Source organism: Ictidomys tridecemlineatus, chromosome 5 (assembly GCF_052094955.1).
Source record: "Ictidomys tridecemlineatus isolate mIctTri1 chromosome 5, mIctTri1.hap1, whole genome shotgun sequence".
NCBI classification, from domain to species: domain Eukaryota; kingdom Metazoa; phylum Chordata; class Mammalia; order Rodentia; family Sciuridae; genus Ictidomys; species Ictidomys tridecemlineatus.
The window spans coordinates 143,140,749-143,159,168 of NC_135481.1; the positions used below are offsets into that span (position 1 = coordinate 143,140,749).

An 18,420-nucleotide genomic window follows, 5' to 3' on the forward strand; every position below is an offset into this window, starting at 1 on the left:
GTTTTATGGACAAGTTAGATAGAAGCCTTTCCAAGATAAACATCCAATTTGAAATTAGGACATACCAAGCTACAGAATTATTTTAGGGCATATTTCATGGAAGTGCTGCCATTTTTCTTAGGCAATTGCCAGACTGTAGGATGCCCTTTGATCCTGTGTGGACATGACTCCCTATTTTATAAAAAGGATTTTGAAATAGTTGCAGTGCTTAGGGAGGAATATATCTGTCGGAACTTTGAAGCATGGCCGTGGGACGGGTCATGCCTTAGCTTGTTGGTTGGCAAGTCAAACTTTTAGAAAGGGGGGTTAAAAACAAAAGGAAAAGAAGGAATTGCAGCAGGAAATATGAATCAAAATCTTTTTGTTTTAAAGGTAGAAGCTTTTGACCTATATACTATACAAGCTATTAAATCTAGTAAGTATATTTTATAGGTGTATACACATCTGTGAATGTAAACACATCTATGCCTGTCTCCATATTATGGTGTGTTGTTATTAACAAATATAATGTTACTTAATTTTATCTCTTTCACAAAACTTTAGTTGAGTATATTTCTATCTGTTCATGATTGCTAATGGGAGTTAAGAGATGTAAGAGGAGGACTTTTATTCTTTTAATTCTTTACCCATTTGCCCACCCTATTTTGAATCAGCACCTCTAAATAGTGTATGTGTGTGTGTGTGTGTGTGTGTGTTTCTGAAAAAAAGCAACGTGTATCCACTGCTGCTTTGGAAGTAGATCTTCCCTGAATGATCAACAAAAGCCCTGGTATGGTGGTGTTGCATAGTTTATTGAGATGGGGGGATGACGTGGGCTGGCTGAGGTAAGCTGGTATATAATTAACATTGTCCTGACATACCATTTGTTGTGATAAATTGTTACTAACTAGTGTCCAAGAAAATTGGTGTCTAAATGATCTTGAAAATATAGTGAGCGGACGACAGGAGTGAATATATAGTGTTAGAAATTCATTGCTTGACTATGATGCTGAGCACCATTTACATTCCTTAGCCCATTTATCTCTCCTTCAAATAAAAAGTCTATGCTTGTGCCATTTCTCTCATGGAGCTGAGAACACAAATGAACGCTGCCAACTCAATGCAGCACGTGGATCATGCGGGGATCCTAACTCAGACAGATCATAGAAAGACATTGTCTAGACCTTCAGAGAAACATGAATATGTGCAGGTATTTAATGATATTGAGGAAACTTTTTTATGATTGATTTTGTTGAGGGTGATCATGGTATGATGATTATATAAAAACAAATGCTGAATTTAGCTTTAATATATTTTAGCCAGAAAAAAATAATGAAGGGAGAAATGAACTAAAGTAGGCAAAATGTTGAATCCTGTGAGTAAATACATGGATATTTATCATGCTGCTTATTGTCTTTACCTTTGGGTTTGCTTAAAATTTTTACATAATAGAAATAAATTAAAAATACTTAGAATGCAATCATCTTTATCATTTAATAATAAGTAATGTTTGCCTTTTTCTATATTCTGTTCAAGGTATTTATGGGTAAGCATAAATAATATAATTTAGTAAAAGAAAAAAATAGGTTAATAGTTAAGTATCCCCTTCTAGGTCCAGCTGCTATATGATACTTAATGTATCCTCCTTTCCACCCCACCCTACCCACTCGATCTGCAAAGCTCATTTGGTCAGCTAGGCCACTACAAGCTGAGTTTGGAACTGTTACTCTCACAGGGGCATAGAGATTTCCAAAATTGGTCCAAAGAATAAGGGGACATGGAGACATATTCAAATGTGAAGGATAAATCCATAGTCATTTTGAATGTCCAGGGATACCATGTCTCCCAGGCATGCAAAGCCTCTTTCTGATATCTCTGTTCCCCCAAATGCCATTCTTCCCTTCTTACTATTAAAACAGTCCAAAGAACAAAGAACAAAGTTAGCAAAGAACAAACTGGGTGGGAGTGTATACCAGTGCCAAATCAGAGTGTTGCTTATGCTCATCCTTTGCTATACTGTTATAAGTCCAAAGCTGCAGAAGCAAGTCACATAACTATGACTGCAGGACTGAGAAACCAAGGAAGAATAGCACTTCTCCTCAGGCAAGGAGTGATTACATAATCCAACACTGAAAGCTGGAATTCCTAAGATGGCCAGAATTACTCCCAATAATTATCAGTACATTTATATTGTCATCTTTATTTTTTGCTCTAGTCCTCTTTGATACGCAGTCTGCGGCTCTCAGAGTCCTTAAGAAAGAACCAACTCTGGAATGGAATTATAAGTATAACTTTGTTGGAAGGGAAGAACGTCTCAGGAGGAAACATGACCGAAATGTTTGTTCAGTTAAAACTGGGAGATCAGAGGTATAAAAGCAAGGTAAGTTCTATCAATGCCACAACAAAGATGATGTCTTTCAGAATTAAAAAAAAAAATTAGCTAAAAACTACTTTTCTACTATAAATTTCACAAAAATAGAAATAACTTATTTTTAGCTGTCTTAACTATAATAGAGAACATTACTGAAAACAAAATAATGGTGTAGATGCAGTCAATTAATATGAGTATTGCTTTGATTGCTTAGTGTAATTTGTTTTAATAGAATATCTCAGAGCTAGAGAAAGCTTTGAGTCATAGTTTTGAATGCACGGTTTATTTTCATTTTGAAAATAAAAATGGTTTCAGAGAATTCAGGGAAAAAAATAGCTGGATGTCTCCAAAATCCTATATAAATAAAATCACATACTACTTGAAATCTGGATTAAAATATAAGAGATAACTGAAGAAATTTTTTCAAAATTATATACCTCTGTGCTGTTTCTCACTTATTAGTGTGAATACCAAAAATAGTTATCTAAGTGCTGCTGGTTTTGATGTGATTTTTTTTTTTAAATAGACTACTACAGTATTAAAAGTGAAAGTAATGGCATTTTTAGCTGTCTTTAAATCTTCTTATTCTGTAAATCCAAATTCCATTTAATTTTTAATCTTAGTAATTTGGTGTGGATTTTATTTTAAACCATAGTCTCTAAACCATGGAAATTAATTAGTTTTACATAACTGTCAGACAGGAATATTTCATATGTTTTATAAATCAAAAGAGCTAAGGTACTTGAAAGTTATGTCACTTGTCAAAAGCCACATAGAATAAAATTCAGTGGAAATTTTTGAAAATAGACCCAGGATATTTGCAGTTTGGACTTTCCAGCATTGAGAGCACAGAAGAAACAGAAAACTTGGAAAATGATTTCAGAAGGCAAGAGGTTGTCTTATGCTGCACAATTTCCAGTGCAAAATCCAATATTAGCCATTTTTAAAATTTCAGCACAAAGGGAGTAGAGGAATAGGCACATGTTGAAGAATAAGTTATAAGGTTTGTGAAAAATCTAGGGTGAGTTATAGCAGAAACACACAGATAATTATTTTAAGCTGGTAGTTTTAGGCTGTACTTTATAACCAGTGGATCTGAAGTAACCACATCTCTCCACTAAGATTCCTTTAGCCAGTCAGGGTCGGGCTCAGGATTTGTGGGAACTTATTCATCACTAGGAACACAGCTCTTTGGACTAAGGTGAAGTGTAGAATTTGTCCCGTATCTGCCACTTTGTCCTTTGGGGAACACTACATATATAATTCGTGGTTCTAATACATCCCTTTTTCTTCCTGGTTTCCAAATTCTGTGATCTGATATAGTGTGATTTGAAAGCCCAGTTAAAAGACTTCTTGTGACATTGACTACACCTGAGATCAGAGTTGCCCCTGTTTTTCTCATGCATAGATAGTCATTGCTAGGATTTAGTAGTTGATGCTGTGTCCCTAGAGCTGATACACAGTGTTCAACATTTTTATTCACACCTTATTCATAAATTGGATCTCCATAGATGAAAGAAAAATGAAAAACCTGCCAATGAACCAAACACATATATGGTTTGAAATTATTCTTAGAGAATACAGACATAGTTGTAGAACTTTCAAACTACTCTTATTAATTTTTAAGTATGGCTGCAGTGGAATTTCCACGTCTTATCCCCACTTTACTGTCTGGATCCAGTAACTGGATTTGAGAAACAGACATCAATGTACAAGTTATGGGTTTTTCATTTAATGCATCTGATCAATGTTAATTAAGACCCCAAAACAGTTAATTTATGTAGTTCCTAAGCCAGCACTGAATGCATAAGCCAACTAATATGTTACTTGCATTTGATTTTCCAATTAGTATTATCTTCTCAAGAGAGAAAAATTGCCCACTGTCTATTGATGTACATCCACTATATACACATACCAATGGGTGTGAATATGATATTTTTGGTTTCTTACGTCGTTCTTCTGAACTTAGATAAATTATTGAATCTAAGACCAGTTAAAGTAGCCATGTTTTGCCAATTTCTGAACCCTTGAAGTCACTTTTATTTAATAAAAGGAAGTTTAACTTAATAAGGGGCAAGTCTATAGTCTCAACCTCCTGCCATTTAGAAATGAAATTAAATGTGTAGCTGCTATAGCAATGTATGACGTTTTAAGAAAATAAATATTATAACTGCATGTTTTCTAGACACTGTGTAAGAGTGCAAATCCGCAGTGGCAGGAACAGTTTGACTTTCACTACTTCTCTGACAGGATGGGCATTTTGGACATTGAAGTGTGGGGAAGAGACAGCAAAAAGCACGAAGAGCGACTGGGCACGTGAGTCTGCTCTGCTTCTAACCTGTGGGAGCTTGTGCGTGCATGGGGCTGGTGCAGAGAGGTTGGGCTGAGGGAAATAGCTTCTGTGCCACCCCAAGAATTTCCTGTTTTTAATTGATAAATTCAGTATTTAAAAACCATAGATAAAAGAGAACAAAATGCAATGGTTCCTCAATATTCACGATGCATTGGTTCCAAGACCCTCTGTAGATACCTAAACCCCCAAGTCTTAGGTCCCTTGTATAAAATGGTGCAGTATTTATGTACAACTCATGTACTTCCTCCTCTACATTTTAAATTATATCTATATTAACATAACTACTGATACAATATAAATGGCAAGTAAAATGTTGTTATACTATATTATTCATTGAATAAAAACGCCCTCATAATGTCCTTGCATGTATTCCATACTTTCTCTCAAGGTTGGTTGAACCTGAAAATGTGGAACCAAAGGGCCAACTGTAGTTTGTGTCAAGAATTCTCTGAAATATGAGGTTCCAACTACCTTTTGGAGACTATGTTTGTAATAATTTCCAGCATAGAGGCTGGGGTTGTAGCTCGGTGGTAGAGCGCTTGCCTAGCACATGTGAAGCACTGAGTTTGACCCTCAGCACTACATAAAAATAAATAAAAAATAAATAATAAATAAAATAATTATTTTTGAGAAACTTTCAAGTATATCCCGTTTGGGTTTTAGAGCGCTTGCCTAGCATATGTGATGCACTGAGTTTGATCCTCAGCACTGCATAAAAATAAATATATAAATAAGTAGAAAGATAAATAAAATAAATAAATGTATAATAAATAAAAGAATTGCTTTAAAAAACTTTCCAGTATATCCTATTTGGGTTTTGCTATATAGGACTTAGTCTCTTAAATTCCAATGTTCTTTGTAGCAGACTATAATGAAATCCACCAAGGCCAATTCTGTTTTGTTTTTCGTTTCTTTACCTTGGACTCTCCCAACTTCATTGACACACTCCTCCACATACGACAAGTTTTACAGCTTCCTCTTAGGGTATAATAAAGAGTGTACTGGAAGCACAAAAGAGATGCTGCTAGAAGTACAGGTCACCTTGGATCTGCAGAACTAGCCCAGCAAGCTCCTTTTGTAGATGAGAAAGTTAAGCAAAAATTCACAAATGAGGGGCTGGGGCTGTAGCTCAGTGGGAAAGTGCTTGCCTTGCATGTGTGAGGCACTGGGTTCAATCCTCAGCACCACATAAAAATAAATAAAGATCCTATGTGTTCATCTACAACTAAATAAATATTTTTTAAAAATCACACATGACTTGGAACTGGACTTGAGAACCATGAGTTCCAGAGTCAGGATTTTGTATTTTCAAAGACCTAGTTCTTTCAATCAAGTCATCATCGCCTTTTGTTTATCCCACAAAAATAAAATTTGTATGCATATCTTAAGAACACAAACATTTAAAAGTATCTCAATTGCTATGGATCTCTTGTTTCAAACCTTGAACTTGGGGTCAAGGATATGCCTTGGCAATGGGAGGTCCTCTTTTCACTTCTCTTCCCCTGTGGCCAGAGCATCTCAAATTGGCCTATGTTTACCTTGCCATTCCAGTTGAGAAAAGAGTTTTATTATCCAAAACTGAAGATTGAAAGTGACTCATCTAATATAATTCTTTAATTTTAAGGAAATACAGTGGCCTAGAGATGCAAAAAAAAATTTTTTTTTTCAGGTAGCAAGGACTTTAGAGGCAGAAATGCCATGTCACTCAGCTAAAAATATGTCTGACAATACTTTGTGAAGGTCTTAGACTTGTACCCACTGCCCAGGGTTTTAGCTCTTCTTGCTGTCATTGCTTCAGTCTCCCTCAGGAGTTTATTCTGAGATAGATGAGTGGGGAGTTGAATATCCACAGAAAATTCTTCCAGTGTTTCTCAGCAGAAGGTCCCTGTTGTAAGGAACTCTCTGACATGTTGCAGGATATTTTTTAGCTAAACCTGGCTCTCATTCACCTGATGCCAATAACTTTCCCCAATTATTGGGTGGAATGCACATTCATCTGCACATATACAAGCATATAGAATACCTGCAATGCAATACACAAGTCTATATGCTTCGGGGGACCAGCACTGCCAGGACCTCTGTCAGTTGAAGTCTCTGCTGTTCGCTCGCTATGTGCCATACCCTGGTTCCATTGTTTAATGCAATGTCTTCATGTGCAATCTGGCTTATCTGGTGGGCAATAGTTTCTGCTTTGTTTACAATGTCCCAAGCCAGGTTTGTGTATTTATATAGCAAACCAGGCCATGCCAAACTTGCCACCTCAAGCAGGAGACCTCCTGTGGGCCAGCATCTCATGGATGATGCCTATCAGGTTACTGGTCTGACCTTATCTCTCCCTCTTGTGCTCAAACCAGGTACCTGAACTGACTCAGATCCAGTAATGTCAGTACTTCTGGCATTGTCACTGCTGTGTCATAATAGGGTCCTAACAATGCAGATTGTAGGAGAACCAGAAACTTTAGTGCTAGCCATGGATCAAGGGTAAGTTACACTAAAACTGAGAATACTGTGTCCTGCAATGCAAGTGGGCATTTGGCCCTCTGGTGATGAATGGCCAGAGTGTTATTTTAGTAGGTACAAGGAATAATGCCCTTGCATTTCACACATCCTTCTGCCTTTAGTTTCCATCACTTGAGAGGAAATGCTTTTCCAAATGAGTGTTGCATTGCCTCACAGGAACAAAAACATAATTTTAAGATGTTCCTTTCACTTCATGTTTTGTCATTTGGACATTCATTTATTATTTTAGCTATTTCCTGTTTGCAACTGGGAAATATACCAGTCTTCTGGTCTTTCAGTCCTTCTATCCTTCCTCTTCATGGATGTTTAAAGTTTTTTTTTTTTTTTTTCGTAGTACAAAAGATAACAAAAGTATCTCTTGGGAGCAGGCTCCACAGTATTGCTGTACCAATGGGGAGAGACCTATACTAAAATAGAATATGGCCCCTCAGATTTAAAGGAGGTACTGTGCTGAGCCTATCACTGATGTGTTGTGGCTCCTTCTTATTAGTTACTTTTTAAATATTTTGGTACCCCCCCACACACATTTTCTTTTATGTTATGTATTCTGAGGCTCAACTATTTTATGTTCCAACTGTTGTGAAAATACCTTGTGACATCAGAAGGCTCTCTGACAATATGAATGATCCTTAAGTGTCCCCTAATGACCTTCTCATATTTTCTTTTTGGATAACATCTTCATGTTAATAACTGTTAAAGCTTCCCATCACAGACAGTTTGCATGAGGAAAAGAACATTTTATCAGGAAGTAGCCATATGACCTTGGGTCATGAGTTTGCTTGTGCAGACTGGCTCTTTAGCTGTAAAATGGGGCCATTGGCCATCTTGTAGGATCATCATGTCCAACAGTAACAATGTCTATTTAATATCATCTATGGTGGATATGATTATTAATTTTAAGATTTTTCTGTCTGGCAACTCTAGATCCCCACAACATTCGTGACTGAACTTATGCAATTAAGTGAATGAAATGTGACTATCAAAATTCAGCATTTATTCAAAACAGTGCAGACAATTTTTTGTGATTGTTTTTTTTGGGGGGTGGGGGGTAGACGTGAGCAGTGAACATCTTCAAGGACATGGTGGAAGGGACACATACTGAATGAAGAATGGATCTGTATAGATAAGCTTGAACAATGCTGGGGTTTTGTAGCTGTGAATAGAAAGGCTGGGATGATGGTTGGTTACGTGAAGAGAACTTCCATTATCACTGGTAGGTTACTATTTTCGTGATGACTAAAATATGGCCCTGCCAGCAACCAGTGACCTCTAAGCTCTCCTGAGTTATATGGGGCTTTCTGACTTCTCTTTGTGCCATCTTCCTCCCACCTGTGGGCACTGGCTGTGCCACAGGGAAACTGCTATGGGCTTGGGGTAAGTGAGATGAAAGTGGTTAAGTAAGACCCACAATCCACAATCCCCTGAAACTGTGTTGCCTCTAGATTTCACTGTTTGTTCATGGTCAAAGCCAAAAAAAAAAAAAAAAAAAAAAGGGATAGTAGCAGCTCTTAGACAGTGATAGGGAACAATTAGGGAGAGTAAAAACATAAAGCTAGGTTTAACCTGCTCCAGCTATTTAACAAAATACAAAAATACGAACATAGATTAATATTGATTATTTAATTTTGTGTTGTTTTAAAGAAATCACAATCATTTGTCTCAATGATTCGTTTCCATTCCAAACTGATTGCAGACCTTAACTTGTTATAGAATATTCTAGATTTAATTCAGTTTGGGAAGGTTAAGAATGAGAATCAGTAAGTCTCTTTTGACTGGCCTGCCTCACGGTCACTCCTAGGTCCCAAATGGTGTCTTATAAAGTGGCTCTGACATTCTACCAGTTTATTAGGGACTTTGAGGCAGTGAAAAATCTGAGCTGGAGTATTTCTCTGGACAAATTGCACCCCACGTCGTTGATTTGCTTTGACAGCAGGGCTTCGCACATTCACTGTTTTCTTCCTGTTCTCTTGCTTCCTTAGCTTCTGAGATTTACAGCATTTAAAACTATAGCACTTTTTTTTTTTTTGGCCCCTTGCATTTAAGTTAAAAGCTGACCAGTCTATAATATAAAACAGAATTATGGTAATGAATATGAGGTTAAAAGCTATCATGGCAAGTAAAACTTGAGCAGGTTTGGCTGACTGATATGGTAAAATTATGTGTTGAATTAAAACATCAAAATGCTGTAGGATTAATGGAGAAAGACAAGTATGGGAGGTCAAAAGCAAATGCTAAGTCAGCACATTAACTGCCTGTGGATGAGAGAGGAAAGCTCTAACATATGCCTGTTCCAGAAAAAAAAAAAAATACAAGTAATTTAGTTCCTGTTTCCTTCAGGTGAGTAGAAGTGGAATTTTTAATCTGAGAGGCACCTAGGAAATACATTTATTTCAACTTTTTGTTTTTCTAACATGGAAAGAAAAAAAGGACTGCAGAAGATTTAGTTAACATAAAGTACTTATTTTCTGATTTGAATTTCTTGACTTCATGAGTTTCCTGACACCAGTGACATTCATTGGTTTGTGTCTTCATCTTATTCAAATATATAGACTATGTTGTATGTTGTTTGGGCTGTAAAGTGCTGAGGATTCATTGATTCAAGGCTGCTGTCCATGGGCATCGAATTTTTGGTACTATAAGTCAGCCAGCAGTGATGGTACCATGGAGTGAGGGCTGAGCATCTCAGTACTGTGGAAACCAACTTGGCATGGGGGGAGGGTATGAGGGGGAGGCTTCCTAGAAGAACAGCATCTAAACAGAGACCTCTAAAAAGGCTGGGAATGACCTTGGCAAGGAGATTGAAAGAATTTTCTAGGAAGAGCACACAATATGGGCAGATGTCTACAGAGAAGATAGGGCACAATCCCCCTGAGAAACTTAATGGGTGGAATGGGTTCGAAATGTCACCTAGTGGAGCTGGAGAGGAAGGCAGTTGACAAAGCTGTGGGATTCCATGTCCCATGAATGAATCTTGGGAGCTCCTCTCCAGGTACACACACATCAGTGATTATGCTGTTTTCATTTTCATAATAAAAGTAATCACAGAGGAGCTCCTATCAATTGTATTTTCTAAGATCTGACATTGAAATGAGAATTTTCTGGTCCCTTGAGCATCAGTGTATTATACCTTGGGAATTATTATCCAAGCATGGCACTCACCTTGAATGTGATGCCACACAGACAGCCATGGGACAGGCCTACTTGGTTAATGCTCATTGATCATGTTCCTTACAGAGATGCTCTGAGTATGTTTTCCACATTGTTTGTCAGATAGAAGAGCAGTTTTAATGCTATATCAGTTTTTATTGACAAATAGATCATTGCATAATTTGGCCATGGTCTCCGGGTCTGTGTTGAGTTAAAATTGTTTATAAAAATTATCCTTAGACTAATATCTATTATCTTAGTTTATTTGTTTCTGTTTTCTGCAACATTGTGATTTAAAAAAAATATAATTCTGTTGCTATCATTCACCACAGCTAAATTATTAACATTTCTGTAGGTCAAGATTATGCAGTCTATGGCTCCTGGGTCAATACCGGATAGCTACCTGATTTTACAAATAAAACTTTATTGGAAACAATTCTCTTCATTTGTTTTCAATATTTATTACTGCTTTCTTGCTTCAAGGGTAGAGTTGAATAATTTCATCAGAGACCACATGGACTTCCAAGTGAAGGTATTAAAATTTTGGTCCTTCACTGAAAAAGGTCTACATGTGAGAAAATCTTATGCCCCATCCATAACAAGTAGATGCATAGTGGACAGAAAGCCTTGGAAAACAACAAAAGATTTTTTAGGGCTTCAGTAACAACTAGAAGAAATTAAAAGACCAACCACAATATTTAGTAAATACTCTGAGAGAATGTGATACAATAATGGAAAATGGAAAAGAAGTCTCTGGATTCTCCTTTCAGGATTTATTTTTATATTAAAAATATCTTTGAGTGTATTACAAAATGTTTACATCTTAAATGTTTTAGATTTTAGTCCATTTATCTTTGAACCTTAAAAAAACCCACAGAGTTATTATATTCACTTGATTCTTCCCTCCTCTTAGGAAGTTTGGGTGGATATTGTGCTAAAAGTCTTTAAAATTCTGAAGGAAAACTTCTTTAAAGGTTCTTTCTACTACCTGTTGCTAATATTGCCCACTCCTAGTTTGGTGTTCATGTGGATCATTCTCCCTGCCTCTGGCTCACCTGAGAACTTCTAGTGGTTCTCCTCTTAACTGTAGAGCAAGCTGGAGCAGTGTGGACTGAGGTTGAAACAGAAAAATGGGAGGCCTGATGGAGAGGATTTTGTATGAGATGCATTCCTTCCTTCTATATTTCCTTCTTTCTTCTTGAATGAGAGAACAAATGGGAAGCAAGGTGGGTGGAAGAAGTTTAGACATTTTGTAGAAAGTCATCCTTATAGAGGAACCGGTTGTTAAAATCAGGAAAAAGGAACTTTAATTCTTAAGACTTAAGGAATCAATACACATAGTTGGTGCAGGAACCCAAACAGATCAAAATCCATGTGCAAAACTTTTAAACCTTTTGATTGATGTGATACCTATATACCAATTTAACTTGCTCTTTCAAGTCACTGCAAAAAGAAAACTGGAGTATATACTCAGTAGTTAGTGGAGAATGTAGAACACATTAAACTGGTACCAGTATCATTAACCTGCTGCTTATGGAGCTCTGGTATTTAATGTAGATACGGTTGTTTTGCATAAAACTGTTATTTCCTAGTTAATTACATAATCTTTAAAAGAGTAGGTAAATCCAAGCTTTCACAGTGAACAGAGATGACTAAAAAGGCTGTGCAAAGGTATAATTTCTGAGAAGAAATTCAAAATTTACTTTGCATTTTGTCTGGTGGGTGGTCAGCTTTTGCTTAAAATCAACTTCTCTCTAATAAGTTGTGCATTTTAGCAGACACTAGGAGAGTTTGTAAAGTTACTATAAATATGCTAACATTGATCACAACATTATTAGTTTACTCTAGAAACATGTCAGAACCATTTTGAATTATCCAATAAAATATTTACTGTTGCCTATTTATGCATTACTTTTGACCTCCAAATACTACAAACCTTCAGAGTGCTTGCCTCTAAATAACTTCTGACTGTTCAAATGAACAAACTAGTACCACACAGTAAACATTTAAAGAGCAAACATTGCCATTACTAATGGCATTAAAAAGCATGTACCATCAATGAGTTAGAATTTGGACTAATTAAAGTGACCATTAAAATTCTTACAAATTTGGATCTTTTATCATTCTATAAGAAAGGGTATTATTAATAAATGAAAGTATATAACAGTGTAAAATAATGTGTTCCTGTGCATATATATGGAAAAATTTGTTAAGAATGTGTGTGTTCATAGATGTCTTAAAATGATATAAAGCACTTAATATTTATTTCCAAACATGTTTAATTACCTACTTACATAAATGCATTTGATATAGAAATATTAACTCTCTCTTCATGGGAGTGATTTTAATTTTTTAATTTTTTTAGTTGTAAATGGACACAATTTTTTTATTTTTATTTGTTTGTTTGTTTATTTATGTGATGCTAAGCATTGAACCCAGGGCCTCAAGCATGCAAGGCAAATGCTGGGAGATGGGATCAATCAATAACACTGAGCTACAACTCCAGGCCCTAGTTTTAGGTGTTTTTTTTTTTTTTAAGATTCCCTTTTGCTATAGAAAATATTGTTTTGATACAAACCATAGAAAATAATATATGTAGATCTATATGTAATCTTCCTTCAGTAGACATACTTGATAAATTTACTCTATGCAAAGGAAAATCACTTCTCAAGTGGGATCACTTTAGGTAAATAGGAAACAATTATCCATGTTTATTTAATTTTATAGACAATTATCAATAAGTATTTTCATCCTATAATAATAATTGGTATGGACTTTTAATGTAATTGATTCTTTCCATTTAATTGGGAAAAGGATTGCAGTTTTTCATAGTAAACTGCAAGGTTCTGTCTATTATATCTAGGTACCTCAAAGTCATCATTGTTTTATATAATATATATCTTAGTTACCTCTTTCTGGTTATCTGCTGTCAGGGCAAGCATGCATCATTATTGCTTGTTGTGAGAGGCAATACTTCTATCCTTTCCTAAAGTCTGGAATATTCATCATATTCTATAATTGTGAAGCACAAATACGAATGATGTTAAAAATTAATCTAAGAATTATTGTGTGTTCCTGCCCCAATCAGGGCTTCCTCACCCACCTGCATACATAAACATAGTAGGTGTGGTCTAGGCAAACCCAGAGCTTTCAATGTTAAAGCAAATAAATTACTTAGCACCTCAGCACCCTCCCCCCCACCCTTTTGGTGTTTGCTTCTGTATTTAAATGTGTTTGAGGTTTTCAACAACTCCAGAACATTGGCTGTTAAGAGGCGGAAAACATGCAATTTATAGCAGATGGGTACAGCCCTTCCTGGCAGTGCTGGGAGATGGGATCAATCAACAACACTTCATGCTCCATTTGTCCAAAAGAAACCCACCTGGGGAAACCCTGTGGAACTGTGCCTATTAGGAAAACACCTTAACACGTTTCTTTAAATAAAAATTTGCCAGTTGGCATCAATCGGGAAGAAAATGCTTTCTCTATTAACCCTCTCCCACTTGGATTTCTCTTTATTCCTTCTTTTATTTGAACCATGTTCTTTTATTCTCCTTACTCCTAAAAGCCACAACAAAGGGAAGCCGTATCTATATTTATGATCATTAAACTTGGAAACTTTTTTCTACTTAATTCTTGATCTTATTGTCTTTCTGCAGGCCTTATTTGACACAGACCTGACTTATCTCTTTGCATTTGCCACCCCTGCCCCCCATGCTGCCTGCTCGTGGATTTTGCTTTATCTCTTCCTCTCCTTACTTTTAGAGTGGGGTGGTTTGGGAGTGAGTGTTCCAAGCCAGGGGAGCACTTAGAACCTTCACTGCTCAATAAACCTGAGCTCAGACAAAGTAAGGTTTGGGGATGATGGAATGCAAGACAGGTGCTTTGGAGGTTCTACAGTGGCCTTGAGTTAATCACTTTTCTTTCTCTGACTTCTGAAAATTTCTAGGTGTAAAGTGGATATCGCAGCACTCCCGCTGAAGCAAGCCAACTGCTTGGAGCTGCCGCTGGAGAGCTGCCTGGGGGCTCTCCTTATGTTGATCACACTTACACCCTGTGCGGGAGTTTCCATCTCAGATCTGTGTGTCTGCCCCTTTGAGGACCCCAGCGAAAGAAAGCAGATTTCCCAACGATATGTGAGTTGTGCTGCCTTGTTATACCACTCCTACTCCCTCCTAGTTTTAAATTAAAACAAAGTCTATGAATCAAAAACTACATCAAAAGAGATTTTGGTCCCAAGTTTCATTGTGTATCTCCTAAAAGAAGGCACTGGACCTACGGATTAATATACTTATTGGAAAGTGAAAGAAGACTTGGAGTTTGCCTTGTTATTTTTAAATCCCAAAAAGATATTTTAAATTTTTAGCCTTTTGCAAGTTGTTTCAAGGAAGTGGCTTTAATTCAGCATGTTTGGATATGTGCATAGAAATTTTAATGGAAGTTCAACAAAAGTGGCTTTTGTTTTTTAACCAACCATTAATGTTTGTAATGTCATGGATTTTAATGGCATTGGTTGCAAGGTTATGGACTCCTAAGTTATTTTAGAATCAAGAGAGGGTATGTTCCTGTCTCACAAAGCCTAAAACGAGCAGCAGAGGACCATCGAATCCTGAAACCTGGATGATGACATCAATGTGATTCTTCCCTAAGTAGTTGCCCTGTACTTAACAGTCCAGTCCACATTTTTAAAATCAAATACCTGTTTTGTCTTATCTTTATTTATTTATTTATTTAATGCTGACTTTCTAAAAGCGCTTTTTCCCCTTTGTATTCTGTTTTTATGCCATCTTCTTTGTAAATCAATACATCCACTTGATTTCCATACATGGAAGGCATGTTTTTTTTTAAGAAAGTGGCATGAAAATAAAGCAAAGATGAATCCTTATTCAATGGCAATATCATCCTCAGCATAAACTTTGTTGCCTCCAGAATCCTTCACTGTATGCATGTATTGATTAATTGAATAGATCTTTATCTTGGAGAGTACAAAGCCTAACCACATATATTTCTGTGTCACGAATTCTGCATGCCCGCTTGATGTACTCTGAAGAAGTTTGGACAGAATACCCTATTGGTAGTCTCTCTGATGACTTTACATAAGCAAATGAAAATTTGATGGTAAAAACTAAAAGTATCCCCAAGCTTTCCAATGAATAAATTGCACAATTTACAAAATTTATGGCGTATGCTGTATATTTGAAAAGTAACATTATATAGCGTAGTAATGATATATTTGAATAATGCCTTAGAATTTCAGGGATAATAATTGAGGTTTAAAGAAGCTATAATGAAAATAGAAATTCCAGGTGTTTCTTCAACTTACAAGCTGGCCAGAGCATTTGAAGGCAATAATGTACTGTTAAAGAGGTGGGATTTTTTTTTTTTTTTTTTTTTTTTAGGTTGTAAGAGTAGATATTCCTTTAAGGTATTTCTCTCTCTGCAGTATAAAAGTGTATTGTATCATGTTTTCCTCTTAGCTTAAGAACTAGTTAACTTTGTTTGGTTTAGGTTGAAAATTCAAAGAGAAACAACTTTTAAAAGTTCTTAAGAATTATATGTATTAGGTCTGCCTATTGTTATTCTTACTAAACTTTTCCTATTCAACCCTGAGATGCCTAAATAAAATGGAATTTACTGTCTCAATATCAATCCCTGGGGATCTGCTTATGACAGGTTTTTGGCTAGGTAATAACAATGTGTATCTGAAGGTTTTGAAACAGGATCTTTTTCACTGGATGCATTCTGTATGCTTGAGAAGAGGGTTTATATAATTATCTTTTTCATGCATGATTTCTTCAGGCTATCATATATTTAGACATCTCAATATTGCTTTATATGCTTAAGAATGACCAGACCAAATATTCCAACTTTGTATAATGCAAACTAAAAATTACAGAAAATGTGAATATAGGTTGATATAAGATACTAAATCTCTAAAGAACTTGGCTATGGCATGGATCAGAAAATTCACTCTGTTTTCATTCCCACTCTTTCCAGTGGTAATAAATTTTTACATTGGTCCAAATTTAGTATTCTTGCATCCGTAAGTTTATACTAAATAGGTCAGAATAATGTTGCATTTAGTGTGATTTAAAATTTGCATTAAAGAGAAAAAAAAGAGAGAAAAAAGAGAAGTCATTCTACCCACACATTTTCCCAGTGGGGTATCTTTGCTAACACCAGGGGGCGATGTTAAAAGTAGATTGTATGTGTTTTTAATTTGTTAATTTTGGAGTTGTAGTTAATTAATTCTCAGTCACTTTTTTTTTTTAATCTGGCTGCTGTAAATGCCTAACTGTCCTGTGGACTGGCATAGTGTATGTTTGAAACTCTTCTAATATTTCATGAGACGAGAAGATAATAGAATGTACAGATGCCCCATAGGCCTTCAGAGCATTAATAGTATACTGAAAAACTATTTTCATTTGTGATCTCCTTTTCTCCCCTCAGTGCTTACAGAACTCTCTGAAAGATATAAAGGATGTTGGCATTTTACAAGTGAAGGTTTTGAAGGCAGTAGATCTCCTAGCTGCAGATTTCTCAGGTATGGAACACTTTCATTTTTTAATTGCTTTACATTGTTATTGTCATTTATTTCATGCTTTGAAATGATATTATGGCAAAGCAAAATGTGGAATAAATATAAGTAAGTGTACACCCACTGTGCAGTTTTAGAAAGAACAACCAGAGAAAAACAATGCGGACTTGAACAACTGTGTTCTCATGGTACCCATTTTTGGTTTTTTGCAAAAAAAAAAAAAAAAAAAAAAATTCAAATACTTATACTTTGATTCAGTATTGCATTAGATTAATTTGGATTCAGAGATATTTTTGGATTATTCATGTCATGGTTTCTTTCTTTCTTTCTTAAATTAACATGGGGGTTGAACTTTGCTGCAGCACCTCAAATCATGCTATTTGCCCTGGAGCCCTTCCCCTCTTCCCTTCATGTTCTGAATGTGCTGCACCCTTCACAGCAGACAGAATGTGGTTTATTGACCTGCGTGTGCTAGCATGTCTGTTTGGAATCTCACTGTGACAGTGAGCAGATTTCAGACCCTAGGATCACCTTGCCATGGATATCGTCTTTTCAGAAGTTTCTCTTGGTGGTTCAGGTGAAGTTTAGAGCAGGTATGCCTAGTGCTGAATTGTGCTCTATGGCATGTAGAGTCATCCAGATTCAACAGCATCTAATCAGCGAAGCTCATTGCCAAATTACCTCTGTGTGCTAACAATTTAAATGCCTACATGACAGATGCTATTTACCAAGCAAATTGATGAACACAGAAAGTGTTCAACATCCATCCATCTATTGACACTGTATTGGGTAGTTCCCGCTCTCCCTCCCCCATTTGTATTTTTAGAATGTGGTCTACTCTTTTTATTCCTCCATACAGAAACAATTATACTATACCTGAATAACTTCTAAACTTCTGAGACTGTGTTTAAGGAAACTCAAACATTGGGGAAGTGAATTTTAATTTTAAGCACATATTATTACAAAATTATGGAAAATATAAACTTAATTTAAAACAGGAGTTCTTTCCACCCACTTCAGTGAACCAATTCAGTAGAAATAAATACTCCGTAGTCTCTTTATATAAACTGCTTCCCACCTGAAAGAAGTGCCCAGTGAGCAATTGCATATAATGGATTTATTTGGCCAAATGGATGATATAAATTGTAAGGACTGTAGATGAAATACTAAAATGGTTACTTCTGATAGTCATTAATACAGTTGCAAATGTTTATAGTCTCATGTTAATTTGAAAATGCTCCTTTCTTTGTACTTATGTTTTATGAAAATGTTTAATATTTCAAGTGAGCCTTTGACAGTTAACTTGACTGTTTAACATGTGTCTTTGACGTTAGCAGTTTGTCATTACTAGAACATGTCTAGAGTTATTCACTAGTTTCCTGGAGCAAGTTGTTATTATTTCTAAGTGTTTAGAGCAGCCCTCTTTGAATCCACATTTGTTACTATCTCAAGAAATGTCTTAAGCCCCAAGAAATTATTTATGCCTTCAAGCAGTATTTTTTAAAGATTCCT

General features: G+C 36.0%; 1 protein-coding gene across 7 annotated transcripts in view; it reads left to right on the forward strand.

The window, feature by feature from the left end:
- Positions 1–18,420, forward strand: part of Mctp2 (multiple C2 and transmembrane domain containing 2) — a 220,093-nt gene that overhangs the window by 101,767 nt on the left and 99,906 nt on the right. For 5 of the 7 annotated variants that reach the window (XM_078051223.1, XM_078051226.1, XM_078051224.1 and 2 more), the window contains 4 exons: positions 2,195–2,359; positions 4,536–4,666; positions 14,320–14,506; positions 16,821–16,914. In XM_078051223.1, the coding sequence (XP_077907349.1) occupies positions 2,195–2,359; positions 4,536–4,666; positions 14,320–14,506; positions 16,821–16,914 (577 nt within the window). Of the gene's footprint in view, positions 1–2,003; positions 2,083–2,194; positions 2,360–4,535; positions 4,667–14,319; positions 14,507–16,820; positions 16,915–18,420 lie in introns of those variants that run through there. The other 2 variants (XM_078051227.1, XM_021722875.2) reach the window with 2 other exon arrangements.